At 42.0% G+C, this 22822-nt stretch overlaps 1 protein-coding gene across 5 annotated transcripts in view; it reads right to left on the reverse strand.

The window, feature by feature from the left end:
* The window catches only part of GFPT1 (glutamine--fructose-6-phosphate transaminase 1), a 42644-nt gene that overhangs the window by 16392 nt on the left and 3430 nt on the right, over positions 1–22822 (reverse strand). For 3 of the 5 annotated variants that reach the window (XR_013841735.1, XM_079987482.1, XM_079987480.1), the window contains exons 2-12: positions 16793–16900; positions 15805–15912; positions 13665–13790; positions 12489–12547; positions 11088–11222; positions 9426–9487; positions 8204–8283; positions 6725–6778; positions 4483–4588; positions 1805–1968; positions 556–651 (exon numbers count right to left, since the gene is read on the reverse strand). Coding sequence is in view for 4 of the 5 variants with exons in the window: in XM_079987482.1 (XP_079843608.1) it covers positions 556–651; positions 1805–1968; positions 4483–4588; positions 6725–6778; positions 8204–8283; positions 9426–9487; positions 11088–11222; positions 12489–12547; positions 13665–13790; positions 15805–15912; positions 16793–16900 (1098 nt within the window). In the remaining variant the exon portion in view is untranslated. The remainder of the gene's footprint in view (positions 1–555; positions 652–1804; positions 1969–4482; positions 4589–6724; positions 6779–8203; positions 8284–9425; positions 9488–11087; positions 11223–12488; positions 12548–13664; positions 13791–15804; positions 15913–16792; positions 16901–22822) is intronic. The other 2 variants (XM_079987481.1, XM_079987479.1) reach the window with 1 other exon arrangement.

Genomic DNA, 22822 nt, shown 5'->3' on the forward strand with positions numbered 1-22822 from the left:
GACCACAGCGCCACCCGCGTCCCACAGTACACAGTAGGGTCAAGCAAATGTCATCTCCTTAGACACTTTCCTAAGCAGGAAGAAGGCAAGTACCAAGTGTGGCAGCATAACCCCCCCAGTCCCACTAAGCATCCCAGAGGAGAAGGGAAACTTGCTCAGCAGCAAAGTGGTCAAAATGCAATCAACAGAAAGCAGAGGTGGAATAGTGTAGAAGAACTTCTACCTCAGCTGTTTGATGGTGGAACCAACTATCTCAGAAGGTAGCGGACTCTCCTTCATGGGAGATATTTGAGAAGAGGCTGGCTGGCCATCTGTCAGGGATTCTTCAGTTGTAATCCGTGCATTGCAGGGGGTTGGAATAGATGGCCCTTGGGGGCTCTTCCAACTCTACAATTCTATGAATCATCCTTACATTACGTAAGGCAAAAAGGGCAGAGAATTTCTCTGTATACAGACCATCCTGTTGTGCCCCTCCCCCCCTTAATCAGCAGTACTTTATTAAGCAAAAGCGCCTCAAAAACCAAAACACCATTGACATGCTTTTGACTTAGTTACCGGTGTAGTCATCGAAGTTGACTCTTCCTCTCATGGTGTTGACAACGGATTCTGGTTGTTCAAAAATTTCCTTTTGCATGAATGAACTGAAGTTACCTTTAAAAAAAAAAACAGGGTGGAAGAAGATTGGAAGAAATTTAAAGTGTATCTACAGAAACACTGTAAAATTAAGGAATGTTAGAAGGATGTTGGAATGAAGTAATGTGGTTTTAGCAGAAATGATATAAAGGATTAAGTAGAAATGGATTGTTAATTGGTGAAAGAACAGAATGTAAAATTATAGTATATTAAGATAAATCATCAGGTTAGAAATAAAGATGGAAAGGATTTGCTGAAATATCTAATTGAATTAGAATACAAAAAAGGGAGGTGTGAGGAGGTCAAGGAAATAAGCAAAGGAAAGAAAGTTATGTAAAGGATTGATTTGCGTTTTTTTGTTTTTTTCTTTAATTATCTGCATCTTTTTTCTGTTTTTTCCCCCTTTGTTTTTGTATTGTTCTGTATTTTTATTTTTTTCCCTCTGTTTAAATATGTTCTTTATTTTTTCTTTTTGTAACCTTTAAAATCTCAATAAAAATCTATTGGGGGGGAAAAAAACAAAAACAAAACAGCAGCAAAATGTAGACTGGATGGAAACAACACTGCAATGTTTATTCTGTTGACAAAGCTACCTGTTGATGGCAATGGCGACCACCTGAGAGGTGTCAGAACTGAGTTCTGGTGAGCTCTGGCTGAAAAATGTCCTGCTTACTAATATGTATCCACTAGTACTAGTAGCCATCCAAATATAATTTTGTCCTTTTTGCTGATGCAGAAATTCTTTATATTTTCCTGTTCGTTATTTCAGAATGTGGTGTTTTATTATTATTGCAACTTCTTATATATAAATATTTTAGTACAGCGAACATGGGCTAAACAACATTGCCTGGGAAATGTAAAGAAAAGAATAAAACGCAGCCAATTCAGTTATGATACATAAACTACAACTGTGAAACAGCAGAGCCGATGGAGTCCTGCTCTTGGACTGTGCCACCTGATCATGATAGGAACAATTGTTTAGAAACTGCTACCTGAGTTTTGATTTTGATTTTCCTCTTCCCTCCCTGTCTATTTCCCATTTTGTGCCATTTTTTAAAAAATTGTAAGCCTCCAAGTAGGTAGCCTGTGTCCCCACGAATCTCCAGGAAGGATCTTCACAAACACACACACACTTGAAACTGAGAAGCCCTGACTATTAACTTAGACATACCCTTCATGATTTGCTGGAGCTCCATTTGTAGGGTCTGGACAGCGCGACTAGGATGATCAGCCGCTGTGCGCTTGACTCGATGGATGGAGAGACGGCCGTCCACAACAGCTGCCACATCGTCATCCTCCAGAAAAATCACTCTGTTGGTGTGCTCAATAACTGCACTATAAAAGAGTAGAGAATGGTTCAACTTCCATCTATGGAAACTAGAAGGAGAAGAATCTGGACTATTATGCTGAAGGGCAAATAGGCGCATTATAAAACAATTGGACTCCAGTTATCCAGTAATGAAACCATATTAGAACCAGAGTGTTTGCAAGAGTAGATATACCACTCTTGAGATAAGAGTTGAGCTGACTGATCCTATTGTATTTTTATCTAAACTTTGAAATACTACTACTACTACTACTACTAATAATAATAATAATAATGATAATGATAATAATAATAATGATAAATAATACACTGCTGAATTGGAATACAACTACTGCCTCCCCTCCAAAAAACTATGAAGGGTCTGCAACTTACCATATTAACTGGATCATTTTTAATATCCTTACTTTATCATTTTACTGTAACCTACTTTTCAGCTCTTATGCAAATTTTATTGCATTTATTTAAACCTCTTCCATTTTTTTTACAGGCCCTTTTAAGACCAGCTAGAAACAAAGATCATGACTGATCACAAAATCATTCCTGTTTAACATAAGAAAATAGATTTAATTGGCTGTGCATTCCAAAAACATGGTCTAATTGGACCCGCCCCCCCCCCCACAATGTTAATTTAAATTCCTCATTGGACTATCTATCAGTAAGCTCTTGAAAAGAAAAGAGAAAAGATGCCTAAATATTGTGCTCAGAGAAGGAGTGGGTCTAATGTACCAAAAAGGCATGAAAGGTGCCTCCTCCCCGATGAACATTGCAAATAAGAAATCAGTGTAGCAGGTTTGTACACTGAGTGTGTTAACTCCTGTATCAAGAAAGTCGAATTGGAGCAGAATTAACCCTTAGGGTAAAATGTTCGTTTGGGCTCCGACAGACCCCTGAAATCGTTTTGTGGGTTGTTTTGTACCCAAAAACAGAACACCCTGCATAAAACATGGTTTTTATCCAATGCTAGTTTTGCGCATAGTTGACCTACTGAAGTTAAAGCACATGACTGAGGTTCATTAGTTTTAATACTTTTGCTTTGAGTAGAACTTAGTTGGGCTGACTAGAACTATAATTAAACTACACACCCAAATATTCCTTTGCTTTTGAAGAGGTAAAAGGTAAATGTAAAGGGACCCTTGACCGTTAGGTCCAGTCGCGGATGACTCTGGGGTTGTGCCGCTCATTTCGCTTTACAGCTTCCGGGTCATGTGGCCAGCATGACTAAGCCGCTTCTGTCGAACCAGAGCAGCGCACGGAAATGTCATTTACCTTCCCGCCAGAGCAGTACCTATTTATCTACTTGCACTTTGACATGCTTTCGAACTGCTAGGTGGGCAGGAGCTGGAACCGAGCAACGGGAGCTCACCCCATTGTGGGGATTCGAACTGCCGACATTCTGAATGGCAAGCCCTAGGCTCAGTGGTTTAGACCACAGTGCCAGCCGCGTCCCTTTGAAGAGGTATAATAGCATAAAAATGAAATTTATGACACACACAAAATGCTATGGTGTTCTTTACCCTATTTTGAGAAGTTGTTGGGGTCAGAATACACCCCAAGCAGCTTAGGCATTTGGTAGTTTCACTTTCCTCTTTCAACAGGACCAAATAGGCTGCCTGATAAGCTTAGTAAATTAAACAGTGGGTGACTGGGTAAAAGGGAGCTGAAACACTACAGGAGAACTGATCCCAGAATTGCTAAGTAGATCCCAGAGTAGGAAGCCATTGAGGTTTGCTAATAAATAATTTTATTTATTTATTTTTGCAAATATTCCAAACATCTGCTGTGGTCCACAGCGATGCTATTAGCACAGGAAAGTTAACTGCTATCCTTCTCTCCCGCTAAGGAGCTGACACCAACATATATGGTTCCTCACCACATGTTAGGCAGAGATATAGCAATTGACCTGAGGCCACTTGGAAAGCTTCAAACACCCACACAACTGTGAAGTCATGAGCCCTACTGGGCACCTTTGTGAGGAAAGGCAGGATAGCAATTTAAAATATCAACAAGCTGGTCCCAGACTATCAGCTATACTCTGCTGGCTCTAGAATAATCAGAAGCCTTAGAGCAGGAGGCTTCCTCAACCTCGGCCCTCCAGATGTTTTGAAACTACAATTCCCATCATCTCTGACCACTGGTCCTGCTAGCTAAGGATCATGGGAGTTGTAGGCCAGAAACATCTGGAGGGCCGAGGCTGAGGAAGCCTGCCTTAGAGGCTCTGACACCAAGAGTACCTGGTCTGTTAGATTCACACCCATTTCCCGTTCCACTGGAAGTACACTAGGTGCTGAAGGTGTCTACAAAACAGGTTGAGTCAGGAAACATTTTATGCCACATATAACACACATGCTACTTGAAAGTGACACACAAATGCCAGTCACTATCTCTTCTCCCCTCTGGTCCTTCATCCAAGAGAGGTGGCCTGTCACTGACTGCATTAGCCTAGCAGTCAACCTCCTCCTTGGTGCCTGCTGAGGGAAGCCAAGGAGAAGGCGACTTTGGCTGACTCCACGGGGGCCACAGACCTTGCATCGGATGCAAAGTAGTACTCCACCGCTTTCTCCTCGACAGGAAAGAGGCAGGTGGTGCTGTCCACCCGGGAAAGGCTGCAACTCCCCTTCTTGTCTTTGCCTGCGGAGGCAAGAGAGCTCAGTTAGCTGCCATTAAGAGGGCACAAAGCAACTGACAGCAAACAAAGGCACCTCATTCCATTGATAAAATTCACCCCAAGTCACCAAGTCACAGTACCAACATGAAGCTTCACTTTCTTAAAGGTTGCTGGCATAGTCCACGGGAATATTTCCTGCAGAAGCACCACTGAAAGGAAGTGGGCAAGACCAATGCCACTGCCTTTTCATTTCAACAGGAGCTGGGCAGGAGGCTTTCCCAGGGAGTCTGCCTTGTGTAATTTTATTTTATTTATTTACTTCTTCCATTTATATCCTACTTTTCCTCCACAGAGCTCAGGGAGGCCAGCGGACTGCTCCTCTGCATCACCATTTTATGCCAAAAACCCTGTTAGTCTAGGAGGCAGTGACTGGTCCAAGGTCATCCTGTGAGCTTCTCAGCTGAGCGAGGATTCAAACCCTGGTCTCCCAGGTCCTAGTCAGACACTCTCGCCACTACACCACACTGGCTCTCAGCTTTGATGAAGGATGAAGGATGTGAAACAGTTGAATGCCTTTTGGTGTGGAGTGGGGATTGTCATGTAAAAATGACAGTCTAGCTTTTCTTAAGAACATGATTTAAACTAGCCAATTTCTAAGCAATTCCGCATGCACAACATCCAAGCCTTTTTGAATTAGTTCTGTGTTTGTCAATTAAAAAAAAATAGATGACAATCAGGTGTTCTTAAACTTGAATTCAACGTTGGCCCTGGACAGGCAGATAATACAGGTGTTGGGCTGCTGCCCTCAAAACCTCAGAGCCAGAATAGCTTTTCTGAAGACAACTGAGCTAGCTGGAGTAGTTTGCATTAGGAGAACTTTGAACAGGCTGCTCTAGAGTCAAGCATGTTGTACCTGAAAAAGTATTGATTCAGGATGACTCTCACTATTGTCAGAAATACCAAGGACCAACTGCGGAGGCAGAGGATAGCCTTCGTGGCTGGCAGCCATTGAATAGCCCTCTCCTCCATGAATTTGTCTAATCCTCTTTTAAAGCCATCAAAACTGGTTGTCATGGCTGTATCCTGTGGGAGCGAGCTCCATAGTTTTAGCATTTACAGTGATACCTCGGGTTAAGAACTTAATTCGTTCCGGAGGTCCGTTCTTAACCTGAAACTGTTCTTAACCTGAAGCACCACTTTAGCTAATGGGGCCTCCCACTGCCACTGCACAATTTCTGTTCTCATCCTGAAGCACAGTTCTTAACCTGAGGTACTATTTCTGGGTTAGCGGAATCTGTAACCTGAAGCATCTGTAACCTGAAGCATCTGTAACCCGAGGTACCACTGTACTGTCTAGTTAAAACTATGGAAATGGCTCCCATAGGCACAAGATGGATTGAAGCCTTAAGACACCTGACAGTCAGAGCTATTGAAAATATGGGCATGTTCTGCGAAGAACATTTGCACACAAATGATTTAAAGCAGCAGTGGGTCACAGAACAAGCAGCTCTTCCTTAAAGGCAAAGATACATTTGGATTTGCTACCATATTTTTCCTGGCATTGCCCCCATTTTTACCATGATTATCCACCCACTGGCAAACTGTTAGTATTCAGATCAGTACTTGATAGCACCAATGTTAAATGTATTAAAAATTTTAGTATTAAAACATGGCTCTCATGTTGATACTGACTTAAAAAAGAAAAAAAGCCAGTTCCAGTTAAGTCAGACATCCTCAAATCCGGATGTTGGTTTCAAATTAACAAAATCAGCAGAAGGCAGAGAAACCAGAGAAGGCGAGAGAAGGGTCAGAGGACCTTTTGGTTAAGTGGGAAAGCCCCATTAGGATTCTCGCATGCAGAATCTCCCGCCCCAATGCTATCTCTTTAATATGTTGCCATCACTTTCCATTGAACAAACAAGGTTACACATCTTGACAACCAAAAGCCAAGAACACCATTTCTGTATGCACTTCTGCACCCAGAAAAGCAGGCTAAGAAATGAAAAGTTCTGCTCAAATGAACATAGTAGCAGACTATACCCTGTGAAGCTGGTCCCTCCTCTCAAATGGAAAGCGATCAGCTACACATTAAAGAGAAAGTGATTGTCTTAATTCATTTTCAGGACTTCTCATAGAATGAAGAATTATGTCTCAGGCACCTTTCTCCATTTTAATGGATATTCCATCAATAGAATGATCCATAGGTTGTGTGGCTGAAAGTGCAACACGAAAAAAATAACTTCAGTGTGTCATTGACAACAAGAGAAACTTCAGCAATGTCAATTTAAAATAAAAATTAGGTACAAGCAGAAGGCAGATTTTTGGCTTGGAAGTGCAGTTCACAGGGCGCTTTTTGAGCTGGGTTAAGTGCTGCGAATTTCAGTCCCATGGGGCCGAGATGAAGCTGTTTTGCAGCAGCAGAAGAGGGCTCCTTTACCCATTGTCCCACTTGAATACCTGAATTAGCATTTGCACCTGGGATAGATACTTCCAATAAACCTTCATAACATGACTAAATGACAGGTTGCATGGAAAGGTGAAGCATCAGCATGGAGATACTTGGAGCAGAACAGTGGGATGATACCCAGCTACAAACCCCTGCCAAGTCACAAACTTCGCTAGACGGTGTTCAGCCAGTCACCTATCCTGGGTTGCTTGTTGAAAGTTGAGATTCAAATAAAATAAATAAAGAAGGGGCCAATAAAACTTGCTGTGGAGATACTGGAATTCTCAGGCAAGCCTATAGGACTGTAGCATTAGTTGCCATTCAGTTAAAGGGAACGAATACATTCCTAAAGCCACAAGGATGTTCTGCTGGGGGACAAGACGAGCTGAAGATACTGGTCAGTCTTCATACCAGAAAGCTAAGGTGCCACGTGCACAAGGTATATAGTGATATTATGCAAAATGAGGGCAGTCGCTTACTACCAAGCTGCTCACTGTGTATCTAAGGGTGGAATGATTTAACAATCATTCCTTCCCTCTGCCCAGAAATCCCTAGGAACAGTACAGGGTTTGTGAGAGTTGGGGAAGAAGAGGCCAAGCGGGAACTCTAAGCAAGGATTCACAGCACCTCCACTAAAATTAGGACCACAGGGATTCGTTGAGGGAAACCGTAATGAATCAGCTGTTGCAAAGCCAATACAAGTTTGTAGAGCAGGTCACAGAACTGTAGAGTTGGAAGAGCCCCCAAAGGCCATCTAGCCCAACCCCCTGCGATGCAGGAATCACACCTAAAGAATCCCTGACAGATGGCCATCCAAACTCTGCTTAAAAACCTCCAATGAAGGAGAGCCCACCACCTACCCAGAGCCATGACTTCTAACATTATAAGAAATAGATTTTTCCACAATCCAAATCCAAATCCAGTGCACAATAGGGTTTGCTTTTTAGAAGTCTCCCATAGCATCTCATCTCCATATTAATAAGGTATTAATTTAGCATATCTGAAGAAGTGTGCATGCACACGAAAGCTCATACCAATAACAAACTTAGTTGGTCTCTAAGGTGCTACTGGAGGGAATTTTTAAATTTTGTTTTAATTTAGCAGATAGTACCAAACTTCTCACTTCTGCCACACTTGCATTAAAGAAGAAGAAGAAAATGAGTTGAGAAATTCTTCGAGCTGTGAGATTTACCTGTTCTGTACAGTATTGGAATGTGGTCAGTAGAAAGCTTGTGCTCACTCCGCACTCCAATGAGCAGGGGGCTTCCTCTCCTGAAAACAAGACATCCAGCTGTCATGGCCAATAAACACTGGTATCTGCGTCGATTCTTCCCTTTGAAGGGCCTGATCACATTTGCAGCTTAGCTAAGTGTCAGCACAGCCAAGTTGAAGGATATAACCAAGGGGGAGAAAGTTTGGCCTGGAGATAGCAAGTTCAAGCAAAGCACCCTCTGAGGAGGGGGCAGGGTTATGGGCCTGGGGTGGGGCGTTTGTGTCAGACCAGGACACAGATCCAAGCTTCAAAATTGCACAGAACAAAAAAGATGGGGGGGGGGACCTCACTAATCTGATCTCAATTATAGCCTGCAGTTGGCAAACAGCACTAACTCAAGATCTATATAGTTCAGAGTTGGACAGCTTTTAAGCCAAGACAGAATGCAGTTAAAAGCATCCCAGACTAGCTGAATTTATAGTTCACAATTTGTGGGACAAACTCTCAGGAGCCCTGAATTTTGAGACTGCAATGATGTGCAGACCAAGCAAAATCTTAAAAGAACCAAACTGATACAAAATCTTAAAAAAACCAAACTGATTACCATCTGAGGAGTTTTCTGTCTTACACATATCAGATGATCCCTGACATGCTTACTCAAAAGTCAGTACCACTGAGATCAGTTAAGTGCAAACAAGATCAGCCTTGAAACTCCCTCTTTCACCTAATGGAACCAAGGGAACTACAGGTCTGGGTGAGGCAAGCAAAGGATTTTCAAAAGAGGTTTCCAGACCGTTCACAAACTACAATTCTCACAATTTTTTGGAGTAAGCTATAGAACTGATATGAGTGCAAACATGACTTTAACTACCCAGATTCAGCTGGAAAATCCAAACAGTCATTGCAGTCAAGATGTTAATTGTTTTGCTAATTTTGAAGTGTTTGTGGTACTTCGTGGATAGCAGGAAACAACATTAAAGAATGGGGTTATTTTTCTAAGAGAATATTTTTGCATCAGCAGGTAACATGAAAAACAGGGAATATTATACCATAAGGTTGCATAATAGATATGGCAAATAGAATTTCCTCCAATTCAAAATTGGCTAAAATCTATGATAGCCTATCAAAAAGAAGGTGTGGGTGCAAAAATAATGAAACTGACCTAGGGAAACACAGAGCATACTACTGGGACGGTATTTACCTAGTTCCAACTGCTTGACCAGGATAGTGAACACTCTTGAATACAAGGGCAAATGCACCTTCCTTGGGGAAAAACAAACAAACAAACAAACACTTTACTTTTTCAGTTAACATCATTTAAATGTTTTAATTAAAATATTAATATGCAGCCTTTGGGAGAAAACTCTTTCAAGGCAGCTTACAATACATTGCAGCTTAAAAGTCTCAGAAACAGTATACTGAGAGACCAGGGAAATAACCTAAAATTACTAAAGTATCATCAAAGCCAACAGCAGAAGCAGACCAACCTTTTAGGGAAGCCATGAACAAGTGGTTAATTCCAAAGCTGTGGGGCTGCCCCTCTGGCTTCCACTGCTTTTGGAGACAGCAGATTAAAAGGAGCCCCACTGCTGACCTCAGAGCACCAGGAGCTTGGCATAAGTGAAGGCAACCCTTGAAATATCTTGGACACAAAACACTTTAAGCCTTTAAAAGTCAGAATCGGCATTATAAATGCACTAGTAACCAAGTCAGCTGATACAGTAGGACTATCTCATGTCCCTACCACCCAGTTCCCCCCAAAATTTAGGACACTGCATTCTGCACTGTCAAAAATTTCGAACCCACCTTTAAAAGGCAGCCCCAGGTACAGTGCACTGCAGTAGTCCAGTCTGAACGGGACTGGTAAGAGCCAACCTCTCTTGCTGGGGAGACAGTCCAAGCTGGTAAAATGCACTTTGTGCCACCACTATTTTCTTGGCTTTCCCAGTTAGCATCAATGTCCAGGAGAATGCGCTTGGTTCTTCAGGGACAAAGTAGCCCCATTCCGGACCAGCAGCCCATCAAGCTTGGGAGCAGGCAATCTCCCTACCCAGCTCTGTTTCATCTGGATATAATCTCAGATTGTTTGCCCTCACCCACCCAGGACCACCTTCAGGATTTCAAGAGCGATGAGAAGTTGGAAACAAGAGAAGGAGCTGTGTGTCACAGCCGGCAACACCTCAAGCTAAATCTCCAGATAACTGATTAGAATCTGCTTTTCTTGTGTCCTTATGTATTTCTCCTGGAAGTTTCATGCAGACATTAAAAAGCATGTGGAGGGGGCAGGTTAGGCTCTTGTGGCACCGTATAAGTCAATGGCCATAGGATAAAGCAGAACGCCTTCAACACAACCTTAATTGTTCCACAAGAAAAGACTCCCAAGACCAATGTGGATGAACAGGATTTCAACACTGTGACTGACTATAACAAAAGCTGCTGAGAGGTTTATTATTATTATTATTATTATTATTATTATCCTCATCATCATCATTATCCCTAGTCTGAGTATCACAGGATATTCTCTAAATTAGTCAATTAACTTACATCTAGTTTGGTAAAAGCTATGAACTAACATTACTGTTGCAAACAGGATCCTGGCTCTTTCCTCTGCTCTTTGCTTATCATAGAATTGTAGAGTTGGAAGGGACCCCGAGGGTCATCTAGTCCAACCCCTGCAGTGCAGGAATGTCTTACATTGCTGACTAAAGCAGCTGCAAGAGAAAGCAGGCTGCTGTATACCAGCAATGGCCTAAGCAATTCCTGAAGCCTCACCATGAAACATATTAAAAGGTCTGGCAAAACATAAGAATTGTATATTGTCTCCTATGAGTGATGAATGTTTTACGAAAAAATGTAGAATTACCAGCTGTTGGATGACTCTTTCTACCAATGTGGTGTAGCTGATATCGTCACTTTCACGGTTGTCATACATGTACTTGACAAGTTTAGCAATTGTCTCAGTATCAGTCTCAGACTCAAATTCATAACCTTTGCTTTCCTGAAAAAACATTTTAAAAGTATGATTTGTGTTAGTCAAAACAATGGAAATATGGAACATGACACATGGACAAGGGAATATCTACTACACACTATTTTTGTGTCATAGCAACCATATTCTAAAAATATTGCACAGGCTGCTCCTGTTTCTTACAACTGCTCTACTTTCATTCATTAATTTCAAGTCCTCCTGCTCAGAGAAAGAATCAAATAGAATAGATAAAGGAATGCAGAAGCAAAAGAACCATGTCTTGATGGGCATGGTTCCAGCTCACTGCTGCGCTCCCACAGAAAGCAGAGCAGATGCTAACCACACAATGCAACCAAGCTAGTATGGAACCCAATGGCAAAGGCCAGAATGGGTCGGGATTCAATTTTTGTTGGTTAGGGAGGGGAAGAGTGGCAATAGCATTTTAGAGCAGCTGATAATATATCTGGTGCCACATATGACCGTAAACAATTAATAACCCCACGACCTCTTTTTGCAAAGAAAAATTCCAGAGGGGGTTGCTGTGTTGTCTCTGGCTGCAAGCACCACAAAAAGTCTTGCGGCACCTCGAAGACTATTCCTGGAAGTATATTCATCTGCTCTTTAGATTTCTTAATTCTACTACTTCCTCTGAAGTCAATACAGTACCATTAACCTAATAGACACACAATCACATTACACACTTAAGCCTGAAAGAAATTAGAAGCAAGATAAAATTACCCAGCTTTGGTAAGATTGTAATATTATTATATAATGCCACTAATGTTCATGGGAGAAGGCCCATAAAGTCAGTGACAAGAGTGCATGCTTTGACTGCAGAAGGTCCCAAATGCAATCTGCAGGCAGGAAAGGGAAGACCCTGCTACCATTTTGGGGGCTGTTGAGAGTTATGGTTATAGTCCAAAACTACTGGAGGGCATCAGTTTGGGGAAGCCTGGTGCAGACAGTACAGCATGAGATGAAGCAACAACCTGAACTGAGATAAGGTGCCGTCCTGCATCCCTAAGGCACTTCACAGGGTGACACAGAAGATACCTATCAGCCCAGGGGAACATGCAATCTAACCACTCCTTAAAGTTATAGCACCAGCTCATGTAATAGATACTTCAAAGGCTTCTAAAGTGTCTCCCTTCTCAGCATCCAAAGAATGCTGGCATAATTTGGGAACAAAACTACCAGGCCCAAGTGATTCTTTCCTACGATACAAACACAAGCAGATTCAGACTTCCCACTTTGTTTAAAGTCACAGCACAACACAGCACAAGGAGCTTCACTTACCAAAAATTTCTTCAGGTCTTTGTAGTTTGTAATAATGCCATTGTGGATAACAATAAATTCTGAAACACAGGGGGAGAAAATACTTTAGGAGCTATGATCATAAAACAGACCGCAAAAAAAGGGAAGCATCCCAAGAGGAGGAGAAAAAAGAGGGCCAAGCACCTTGTTCAAAGGCAAAAGCCTGAAACAGAAACTAGGATTCCCAAAGCCAAGCCAACCACAAGCACATGATAGATGGATGGTCGAATTTAATAAAGAAAGTACAATCCCTGTTGGCTGCTTAACTTAGAGTAGTTTAATGCCACCTGCTGCATCCAACTGCAGTATTAATTTACTTTATCCCAGACCCATTTACAGTTCAATTTCCTAATGTAAGAGAGAATGTAGGCCATCTTCCATGTGGGCCATTACCCAAAATTGTTTTCTGTTTTAACTACACCAGGAATGACAGTTGCCTATGCTAAACAGGATGTATCAACGAAGTACAAGGTAGCAGACAGCTCAATTTCAGCCCCGAGGAGCCTTTAGAATTAAGACACTTAACAGATTAAACGAACCCTTACAACAGATTAATGGGAATTATAACCCATGCTTGTAACTTTGGTAGTATTTTAACCTTAGTGCAATACTAACAGCAGGGCTTTATAGCAGTCATTACAGTGCCTCAGATCACAGATTTTTTAATCTAGAAACAATATAATCAGTGAGTACTCAAATTTAACCTTTTCTGAAAATCTCTATAAGGTAATATACGATTTATTCTGTAATGCACAACTCACTTTTTTTAAAAGCTATTTTAAAAGCATTATCGTCTGTGAACATTCTGCATATTTAAAAGGAGTTGAGACCAGCCTTGTTTTTAACTTGAAACAGTCTTTAATCCATAAAAGAACTAAATTCTGTTTCCCAATGCAGCTGATTTTTGGTTTGTTGGGGCTCTCTGGTCTAACTATCTGCTCCTCCCACCTGGAAATAAAAGCTAAGACCACTAAGATTTACTTCTTACATGTCTTGCTACCTGGTACTTTGTTTAAGTAGATGAACACAGCTGTCCAGGAATACTGCCTGCCCGACACTTTACCAACTCTGAACAGCCATCAGAAGCCTCTGCTAGGACAAAAGTCAAAGCGTCACCTCATCCCTCAAACCCACCAAAAGGTAACGGCAATGTCTTACCATTGTTTTTATCCGATCGCTGTGGGTGGCTGTTGACAGGATTGGGCTCGCCGTGGGTGGCCCATCTGGTATGGGCAATTCCAAGATGCACATCAAACTCAATGTCCAGGTCCATATCCTGTTGTTCTATGTAAAGTGGGGAAAAGTTCATTCCTAAGAGGATCCCCTACTCTTACTGAATGGAGGGAAAGGTTTCAGCTGACATCACCCACTGGCTTCAGAAATGCAGCGTGAGGCTTTACCAAGTAGGCCAAGGCTTTCAGGCTACTCTTTTCTAACATTTACAGGTCTTTTGCATGTGTTAAGTGGTCCACTTCCACCAACACATAAATTATAGGTGGGGAAACTCTGGGCTAAAGGTCAAATGTGGCCCTTCAGACCTCTCCATCTGGCCCTCAGGACTCTCCCCAGGCCACCCCCCCATACCAGCCATACTCTGCACCCTGCCTGAGTGTTTTTGCCTGGCTGAAATGTGTATCTGAGCTCTAATCACGCCTCTTGCTGATCTGGATGGCAGACAGAGAGGGGCATGAGTAGAAACCAGCCTCATGAACAAAGGCAATGTTTAAATTCATTACTCTACCAACTTTTTCTTCTGGCCCTGCCCACCATTGGCATGTGGTCCCCTGGAAGGATGTCCAGAAGGGAATGTGGCTTGGGACAAAAAACGTCAACCACCCTGACCTAAGTTCTGACTAAAGCCAGCCATCTCAGTCAGCAACATTTAAGATAAAAGTAAGTCCACGAGGCAGAGGTCCTCCACCATGCCTCTCTCTCAAAAGAGCCATAGTTTAAAACGAAGTATTATCCACAATATTAGCATACACTGTTGTTTCCTGAATAGAGGGCATTGAACGGAACGCAAAACATGAGACGTTTGCTTCTCCATTGTTTACAGTTTTCCCACCCAGAGATCATACCAATCTAATACTTGCATTTTTCTAGTACATAGAAAGTTAAGAAAAGACCATCTTATTTTGTGGCTGTATCAATTTACCATGCTTAGAGCACCAACATTTGATTTAAACAATTCCTAAGACCAGCAGCCACAGAAATACATAACTGCTGTATAAACTAAATAATTGGCTGCAATATGAACAAGCATTCTACTCACACATTCCATTTTAATTCTTTACTTTTGCCTTTACTGCAAATTCCCTAACAGCTGAACTATGATTTGTATGTGCCCTCCAATGCAGGACTGCAAACCAGCTTCCATCCATGGTTTGGTTGGTGGTCCCAGTTTGGAGGGCAAGCCCAAACCATAGTTGGCTAGTTTAACAGCAAATTCTGGTTTGTGCTAAAGAGGAAGTAACTTGCATTGGAGCACATAATGCAGGCATAGGCAAACTCCGGCCCTCCAGATTTTTTGGGGACTACAACTCCCATCATCCCTAGCTAACAGAACCAGTGGTCAGGGATGATGGGAATTGTAGTCCTAAACATCCGGAGGGCCGGAGTTTGCCTGTGCCTGACATAATGTGCGGGAGGGAGGGGAACACGCATGAAGCCACTCAAGCAGCATCAAACCATGGTTTGGCGATGCATGTGAATAAATCCACTGTTGGGAACTTCAGTAGTTTCTCACTTGGCAAAGTTGGTCTGGCTATCTGCTGTTATCAGTTTATATGACACTAGTTTAGCAGTAACAGACAAGAAATGAGGTCTCAGCTGTCCACTCTGGAAGGAGAAGGACAAGACAATGCAGAGTATGTGAATTCCGCTATCTTGTGAACACTTTTTCTTCATGCATACTCTCCGCTACCATTCTCCCTATTCATGTTGCCTCTACTATAACCAGAGAGATGGCGAAAGAGTCTGTGTTCCAAAGGGGACTGAGATATTTGAGTCTAACTGGCCAAAGAATGACCCAACAAGGGATCATGCTATATCTCTATATTTGCTGTCAACAGGCAAGGCAGACGTGCAGGGAGGAGTAGAAAATTCAATTTATCTGAGAACTGGACTCTAGAAATGAATATACAGTTTATCATTTAGTATACCAATGAGCACAGCATGTGTTGGGAAGTGTTTTCAGTTTGCACATAACAATACATTGAAAAATGGTTGCTGAATGGTATTGAGATCAGGAACAAAGACCACCAAAGAGAAAAGGTGGATTGTGTAGGACTGGACTTACTGTTCACTTCTTCATCCAAAGCCTTCACTTTCCCCTTCTTTTTGATGAGTGTAATTTTGCCAGCATTGGCCTCCCAGTCTTTATCATTGCCTCCATCAATTCCAACTCCTAATACACAGAAAGCTTAAGGTGAATCACACATACCTCATTTGGCTTGAAATATTAATTGTTCTGCTTTCCAATTAACCTAACTTCCACAATCATTTTTCTACAGGCTAGAATAAAACTGCAGGGTTCCAGAACATTATGGCTGTACATAATTACAAGAAGAGCCAGTGCAAGATTTAGAAACATAACATTGCCTAGGTGTTCCCTTTTAGCCATTGGGCTGCATTGCTGGGACACTGAAGAATATCCAAGCCTTCCAACTGCACAGGGTCAGTTATGTTAGCCATTAGACTCTTGCCAAACAATACACCTTCTGTGAGGAAAAGGAGATTTCTTTCATTGGTAAAAGACACTCAAAAAGCCTAGTGAGATTTAAACGTCATCCAAATACCTGTGCACATAATGGTTTATGTCCAAGATATACAACTAAACATGTAAACTTGTTGCATGTGAACTGAAAGGTGGAATAAGTCACACCAAGCCTTGCTTCTTACACACTGCAGACCATGACTTTACTGGCAACCACATACAATGGTGCCCCACAAGACGAATGCCTCGCAAGACGAAAAACTCGCTAGACGAAAGAGTTTTCCGTCTTTTGAGTCATTCCGCAAGACGAATTTCCCTATGGGCTTGCTTCGCAAGACGAAACGTCTTGCGAGTTCTTGCGAGTTTTTTTCCTTTTTCTTAAAGCCACTAAGCCGCTAATAGCCGCTAAGCCGTTAATAGCCGTGCTTCGCAAGACGAAAAAACTGCTAGATGAAGAGACTCGCGGAACGGATTCATTTCGTCTTGCGAGGCACCACTGTACTTTTAAAACCATATCCACGGAAAAAAAGTTTGAAAGATAAGGGATCCAAGGACAGGGTGAGCAGCTTACCAGCCGAGTCATATCCTCTGTACTCCAGTCGCTGAAGCCCTTTGATGAGGGTCTCCAGGATCTCCCGTCTTGTCCGGGGAACGTGGTAGTTCAGGTAAGCAAAGATGCCTGCAAGATTGATTAGAAATTAAAGCAAAGACTATATACATGCAATACTGCATTTCACTTTGTGACCACAGCTATGAACTGAAACAGCGCTTGTGTAGGATTTCTATTAGCACAGCCCCAAAAGTGTTATAAATAAATTCATTTTTATAAAACATTACAAGCCATAGGAAGAAAAAGCACCGCACTTTTTTTTGCTACATTTCTCCCAAGCAGAGTACATTTAAAATGTACATAGCAATTAAAATTGTAAGTAAAACAGAGAGAATGTAAAAGCAACTGCAGGGACGAGAGAAGGATCCATTAAGATGGGGGGTTTTGAAGGAAGGATGGGATATAAATAAAATAATAAATAAAAATTTAAAAACGTTTTATAGATGAGTGCAATGAAGTGGCTCCACTCTGCAAACTCTAGAATGGAGTGCAAGGATGTAGGGTAAAGAATTTTGAGTTTGCATTACAGCCTTCCTTCAAAAAACAAAAACAAAAAAAACCCTTCTTAGATTTGGTCCTAGAAAATCTGGCAGGCTTCTTGTGGATTTTTTAAATTATCTCAGTAGCTCCAGATCACCTGATTTAGGCCTCATCTCTGCTACCATCTGCATGAGGAAAAAAACCCCACATTCTGGAATTTTTACTTTTTAGACACTGTGGGATATATTCAGTGCTAGTTCAAATCAGAGTAAACCCAATGGGTCAACCCCAAGCAATAACAAATCCATGGATCCCACAATTCCTGGGAAGTCTCAGAAAATAATACCTGGAAAGTCAATAATGTGCTCTCAAGCACAACAAATGAGTTGCCTTGTCACAATAATGACTTGCATGCTCAATACGTACCGCATTTGAGATTTATAAGGAAATCCCTTATAATCTCCATGCATGAACTCCCTCTGTGAAAGGGCACTGCCATACTCACACTTTCTTAGAAAGTGGGCAAGGCACAAGAAACAGGGGAAGAAGTCGGGTTGGGAAGTCATGATATTCCAGTTTATCAAGATTTCAGACAGGTTGTCAACTCCCAGTGGCTACAAGGAAGTGTTCAATTTCATTATAGCCAAAAAAGTTAGTAATTACAAGCACTTCACTGCAGTAAAGCATTCCAACTCAAGAGAAGAGCTTTGGAACCCTTCCCATCCCAATATAACTAAGAAAAAACAAAGAAGAGACTGATTAACTTTTGGAAATGGCACAATTGATCTTGCTGAAAGTATGTCTATCCCACCAGGTGCTCTTCTCCTTAGACATGCTCCAATATTGAAAGTCAGATGCAAGAAAAATGCATGAACTGGAGGGATGCAAGCAATGGGGAGAGACCTCGCTACTCCCGCATCCCTTTCTATGTAACTGGACTGGAGGACATCTGGGTTTAAACAGAGAGCTCTGCTGTCCTCACAACTAGACTGAGTCTCAAAATTCTCATTCTTCCCTAGGCTAATCCTTACAGCAGGGGTAGGCAACCTAAGGCCAAGGCCTGTGGGCCGGATGCGGCCCAATCACCTTCTCAATGTGTCCTCTGATTTAAAATGCATCTCTGGATTATTTGTGGGGCATAGGAATTCGTTCTATTTTTTTTCCCAAAATACAGTCCGACCCACCACATGGTCTGAGGGACGGTGGACCAGCCCATGGCTGAAAAAGGTTGCTGACCCCTGCCTTACAGTGACCACCCCAGCAGCAACCATTCACATTTCTTTCTGATTCTAACCCTTACCTCTCAAAAAGGTGCACAGCTGGCCAAAAAAACCCCTCCTAGAATGACCAAGGGGTGGATCTCTTTTGGGAAGGCATTACAAAGACAGGGGTCCACCACTGACAAGACCATGGGTAGACAAACTAAGGCCCGGGGGCCAGATCCGGCCCAATCGCCTTCTCAATCCGGCCCGCAGACGGTCCGGGAATCAGCATGTTTTTACACGAGTAGATGTGTCCTTTTATTTAAAATGCATCTCTGGGTTATTTGTGGGGCATAGGAATTCATTCATGATAGATAGATAGATAGATAGATAGATAGATAGATAGATAGATGATAGATGATAGATGATAGATAGATGATAGATAGATGATAGATAGATAGATAGATAGATAGATAGATAGATAGATAGTTGATAGATAGATGATAGATAGATGATAGATAGATATAGATGATAGATAGATAGATGATAGATGATAGATAGATAGATAGATAGATAGATAGATAGATAGATGATAGATAGATGATAGATGATAGATGATAGATGATAGATTAGATAGATAGATAGATAGATAGATAGATGATAGATAGATAGATAGATAGATAGATAGATAGATAGATAGATAGATAGATGATAGATAGATAGATAGATATAGATGATAGATAGATAGATGATATAGATAGATGATAGATAGATAGATGATAGATAGTCCGGCCCCCCACAAGGTTTGAGGGACAGTGGACTGGCCTCCTGCTGAAAAAGTTTGCTGACCCCTGGACAAGACTGTCTGCTTTTAGCAGCAGTCAATCTTGCCTCAGGAAAAGGACCCACTTTCTTACTCAACACTTCACTGGCTCCCTGGCTCAGTCCAGCCATCATTCAAGGCTGCTTCAGTATTCATATTACTCGCATAAGTCAGAAGCATGTGAACAGGGTGCTTGCGGTGGGTCAGCAAGACCATGTTGGCAAACGCTGCTCATTTAGCTGTAACCAAAGATCTGCCCCACATAGCATTAGCAGCCTGTTACGATGGTGTGCTTTCAGTTCACCAGACACCTTCATCCCTTTCTTCTTCCTCTTCCTAGCAGCTTCTGGTCCCTCATCTAGGGACAAATATTGACCTGTGATCTACCAGCAAGCATATCTTTGGCTCTGGTGAGAGCATGGAAAAAGAGAGAGACACACACACCCCACATTTGCACCATGCCTAAAGAAGTGCCAGCCTTATACCACAAGCCTTGGAGACACCCAAAAAGCTGTGGGATTTCTTAGTTAATATGGCAAGCCAACACTGGTTGACCCCAGGGGGAAAGAAGCACATTCCACAGATTTATTGTTCATGGCTAGGCAATATATTGATATATTGTTCAAAACCAGTTTGAAGCCCCTATCGTGCTATTGGTTTCATAATTTTTGGCTGGATATTGCAAATCATTCTGATGCATGGCTTTTTTCATTTTGCCCAATCTCAAAAAAAGAAAGACGCTTTCAAACTATTTTTAAGGAAATTCGCCAACATTTACACTTCCAACATGGGTTGCCATACGTCCAGAGTTTCCCTGACATTTCAGCGCTTTCTACTCAGACATTGTTTCCAACGGCCAAATCCCAGCTATGTCTGTGAAACTTTGGACATATGGCAACCCCACCTTAGCCCTTGCTCCCTCCAAGTGTACAAGCACTACACGAATTTTAAGGTGTGCTGCTAATCACATATTTTTACCAACTAATCATACACAGCACACTCCCAAGACCACTTCCTCGTTTGCATGAGTTGAAAAGAAGAAAGGAAGTAAAATGTTACAGTTAAATAAATTTACTCATTCAGCTCATAAATAAGATCATAGTCCACAGGAGGAAATGTTCTCTATGTAAATTCTGTGATGACAGGGTTGAAAATAAGTTCCCAAGAAGAACTGTTATTAGCTCATCTAGAGAGCCACCTAAAAGGGGCAGATGGAAAGAAGAATCACTAACTTTTGGCAGGTCAAAGCTCTCTACCTTATTGTTTGGAAGCAAATATAATTTGTCACCTAAAGTACAGTAATATATTACAAAATTACAAGAATCAGTGCCCAACCTCCTAGCAGCTATTTCACACAGCTGTCACATCCTATACAGTGGTACCTCGGGTTAAGTACTTAATTCGTTCCGGAGGTCCGTTCTTAACCTGAAACTCTTCTTAACCTGAAGCACCACTTTAGCTAATGGGGCCTCCTGCTGCTGCCGCGCCGCCAGAGCACGATTTCTGTTCTCATCCTGAAGCAAAGTTCTTAACCCAAGGTAATATTTCTGGGTTAGTGGAGTCTGTAACCTGAAGTGTATGTAACCTGAAGCATATGTAACCCGAGGTACCACTGTATTTCAAATATGTTTTCCTTTGTAAGTTTTCCAATAGGTCACTTCTGCAAGGCTAGATATCTGCGCTAATAATTACTACTGGCGGTGCAGGGGCTCCCAAAGTTTCAAACACTAGGAAAGCATAGACCAATGCAGTCAGCAGAATGCAAGGAATAGCACAAGGCTGCCCTTGGGGGTCTCCAGACATGGCCCCACTCAGAGCTGCGTAAAGGGCAGTTTGCAACTCCAAAATGTGCCTGGGGGCAACTGTGATTCACCACAGATAAAACAGAAAATTGTATAGCTAAACTTCAGACCATAGTCCTGTCAACACCAACTGGCCATGGTCTCTGCAGCATTGCTGCCAGGAGTCTCCCCTAACCTACCTGGAGAGATGGTGGGGATCAAACCAGGGACCTTTGGCACGGAAAGCAGAAGCTCTGCTCCTAAGCTATCATCCTCCCTTTTAAAGTAGTTTATTTCCTGCTGTCCCTCTTCTGAGAGAGCCCAGTTAGAATTCACACATTCAGCTGTGTTCAGCCATGACTACTGCAAATCACTATTTCAGAATTCAAGATAAAAATGGGGGGGGGGGGTTAAGAAGGGTTGTGTTTGTGTAACCTCGAAGTCAAAAGAATTCTATAAGCCTCCTTAGCTTGATATCAGCAAGAAATTGGAAGCTGCCCAGCAGAAGGAAGAGCAGGTGCTTGTTTCACTCCTGGTGGCAACACCTGGCTGTGAAACCTAAGGGTTCAGCTGGTGGGTTGAGACCAGAAACTCGACTGCAGCCCAGCCTAAACCAGATTGGTTCAGGTGCCACACTTCCTTTTGTACTTGTTTAAGGTATGGGTTAAGTCTTCTGGAAGACGATAAAGAACACAGCAGAATGATAGAATGCAGGGGAAATTTAAAAGGGGGGGGTGAGAGAAAGGAACAGAGAGAAGGTAAAGGATGACCACATGCAACAAAAATGTTTTAGTTGGCCCCATAGCTCATACTGGGGTTAAGAGGCACGGTGGAGAGAGATCCTTTGGATATGATAGTTGCTATGAGAGCACTTGAGCTGAAGGGCAGGATAAAAATTGCTCAAACAAATTAATGTCAACAGTAGAAATATTTATTTCACTGCAGATGTTAAACAGAGCACCAGTCTCTACACTTAGTCAAACCAAATGGTCAGAAATGAACACTGTGTGCTCTACTAGGGTGGACAATTTCACAGCAAGTCAGGTCCCAAATTTTAGTTGTACACTGAAAACCAGAACAAACTACCCATTTACGAAGAGCCAACAATCTCACTCTATTTTGCTGAACAGGAAAAAACTGCTCTGTCAGTTCGGGCATTTCTTATTTACCTATAAATCAATGCTTGGAATCTGCTGTTAGTCCTGTAGTCAACCCCCCTCTCCCACCCCTGGCAATGTAACCCACTAAGCTATGAATAACGTATCAGATTTTGAAATTATTCCAGTTTGATGCTGCACCAGTTTAATTATTAAAAGAAATGATCTTGTAAGATTTGCTCCCATCCTTACCTCTGCAGCAAGTTTAAACTGGTTATGAGTTTCACATTCAACTATGAACAAGGCATATATCTGCTACACTGATTTGTCTGGACATCTACATTCTACCTGGGCCGTTAACAATAGATGAATTATACTTATCCCATCAAAGAATAAGCAAGTGAGATACAGAAATGTCAAAGTAAAGATAAAACTGCAAGGGCAATAAACCCTACAATTTCAACCATGCAAGAGAAATAATCCCCTCAGAAATATGACCTGAAGGAAAGGCATTGGCTTTCTCAGTCTCCATCACACTAAAGGCACAAAATTTTGCTTTCTCATTTTGGAACAAGACAGTCAAGAGGCTATAACTGTACAGTATTCAG

Source organism: Podarcis cretensis (genome assembly GCF_951804945.1).
Source record: "Podarcis cretensis genome assembly, chromosome: 8".
Taxonomy (NCBI): Eukaryota; Metazoa; Chordata; class Lepidosauria; order Squamata; family Lacertidae; genus Podarcis; species Podarcis cretensis.